The sequence below is a fragment of the Gekko japonicus genome, unplaced genomic scaffold, assembly GCF_001447785.1.
Source record: "Gekko japonicus isolate JY-2015 unplaced genomic scaffold, Gekko_japonicus_V1.1 scaffold2795, whole genome shotgun sequence".
Taxonomy (NCBI): domain Eukaryota; kingdom Metazoa; phylum Chordata; class Lepidosauria; order Squamata; family Gekkonidae; genus Gekko; species Gekko japonicus.
Genome location: NW_015162036.1, coordinates 1 through 1,661, shown reverse-complemented (window position 1 = coordinate 1,661; position 1,661 = coordinate 1). Strand labels below are relative to the sequence as shown.

The 1,661-nt window shown below is 55.0% G+C and overlaps 1 protein-coding gene across 1 annotated transcript in view; it reads left to right on the top strand.

Annotated features, from left to right (window-relative positions):
- ATP6AP1 (ATPase, H+ transporting, lysosomal accessory protein 1) overlaps positions 1-1,228 on the top strand; it is a gene marked incomplete at both ends in the record, with an annotated part of 19,987 nt that extends 18,759 nt beyond the window's left edge. Inside the window, one exon of the mRNA XM_015405566.1 lies at positions 991-1,228. Coding sequence (XP_015261052.1) covers positions 991-1,228 — 238 coding nt within the window. The remainder of the gene's footprint in view (positions 1-990) is intronic.
- Positions 1,229-1,661: the final 433 nt, after the last annotated feature.

The following is a 1,661-nucleotide window of genomic DNA, read 5'->3' as shown; positions in this document are numbered from 1 at the left end:
AACAGCCCTAGATAAATACAGACATGGTGTTAGGGCCAGGTTTTGAGTAGACAAGCAGTTGCAGCTCCCACCACTAGGAGGCACCCTTGCTTCTTGGTCACCTCTCCCCCTGAGACCCGCCAACCCCTCCTCCTGGAATTTATGGACTCAATGTCTACCCCGCCTTTCTCCCCAATGGGACCCCAAGCAGCTTACATCATTCTCTGCACTTCCGTTTTATCCTCACGACAACCCTGTGAGGAAGGTTACGCTGGGAGCATGTGACTGGCCCACGGTCACCCAACAAGCTTCTATGGCTTCCAAGCCCAACACTCCTATAGCCAGTACGCCACACCCGGAAACACTTGGAGCGACCGTCTCCTGAGTCAGTCCCTTGGTCTCTCAAGGTCAGTGTTGCCTATTTCGACAGGTGTTCTCCAACGTCTCAGGCAGAGGTCAGTTTGGCGTAGTGGTTAGGAGCACAGACGATAATCTGGGAAGACCAGGTTTGATTCCCCACTCCTCCGTGTGCAGCTGCTGGTGTGACTTTGGGTCAGTCACAAGTTCTCTCATGAGCAGTCCTCGAAAGTGCTCTCTCAGCCCCACCTGCCTCACAGGGTGTCTGTTGTGGGGAGGGGAAGGGAAAGGAGATTGTAAGCCGCTCTGAGACACCTTTGGGTAGTGAAGGGCGGGGTATAAATCCAATCTCTTCTTCTTCTTCTTTTACCTCACAGGGTGTCTGTCGTGGGGAGGGGAAGGGAGAGGAGTTTGTAAGCCGCTCTGAGACACCTTTGGGTAGTGAAGGGCGGGGTATAAATCCAATCTCTTCTTCTTCTTCTTTTACCTCACAGGGTGTCTGTCGTGGGGAGGGGAAGGGAGAGGAGTTTGTAAGCCGCTCTGAGACTCCTTTGGGGAGTGAAGGGCCATGGGGTCTAAATCCAATCTCTCCTCCTCCACCTACTTTGATCCCTCTGTGTGTCTTTCTGTCCTTCTGTTCTCCCGCCCCGCAAGGTTCCACATAAGAAACACCTTCTACAACGTCTCTGCCCGGCACTGGTTTAACCTCTACTTAGTGCAGCTGATTGTGGGCGGGCGCCCCCCCGTGAACTTCACCGCCACCCAGATCACGGCGCCCAGCAATTATTCGTTCAGCTGCACCCGCGTAAGCAGCTACCCGGCTTCTTCAGAGGCCCTCCTGGTACCCAGCGGCGGCAGCCAGCAGTGGAAGGTGCTGATGACAGAGTTCCAGGTACGCCGGGATGGATGGGTGGAAGAGGGGGGGATTCGGCTTGATTGACGGAGGCCGGTGGGAAGACCGACCCGTTGACCGCGCACCTGCCCTTCCAAGCTCCACTCTTTGGGCTCTCCCGTTTCCTGGCCAGCTTCTTCTCCTGCTTCCAAAACACTAGGACTTGAGGGGGCATCCAGTTAAGCGGTAGATTCAGGAGGGGCGGAAGAAAATCCTTCTTGACCCATTATGTGATTAAAACGCAGAAATCGCTGTGAGAGGATGTCGTGATGGCCGCAGGCACAGACAGCTTGAAAGAAAGGGGAATTAAGATTCATGGAGGAGTGGTCTATCAGTGGCTACTAGCCCTTGGGGCTAAAGGGAACCTCCACGTTCAGAGGCAGTCAACCTCTGCCCACTAGTGGCAGAAGGCAACGTCAGGGGAAGGCCTCGG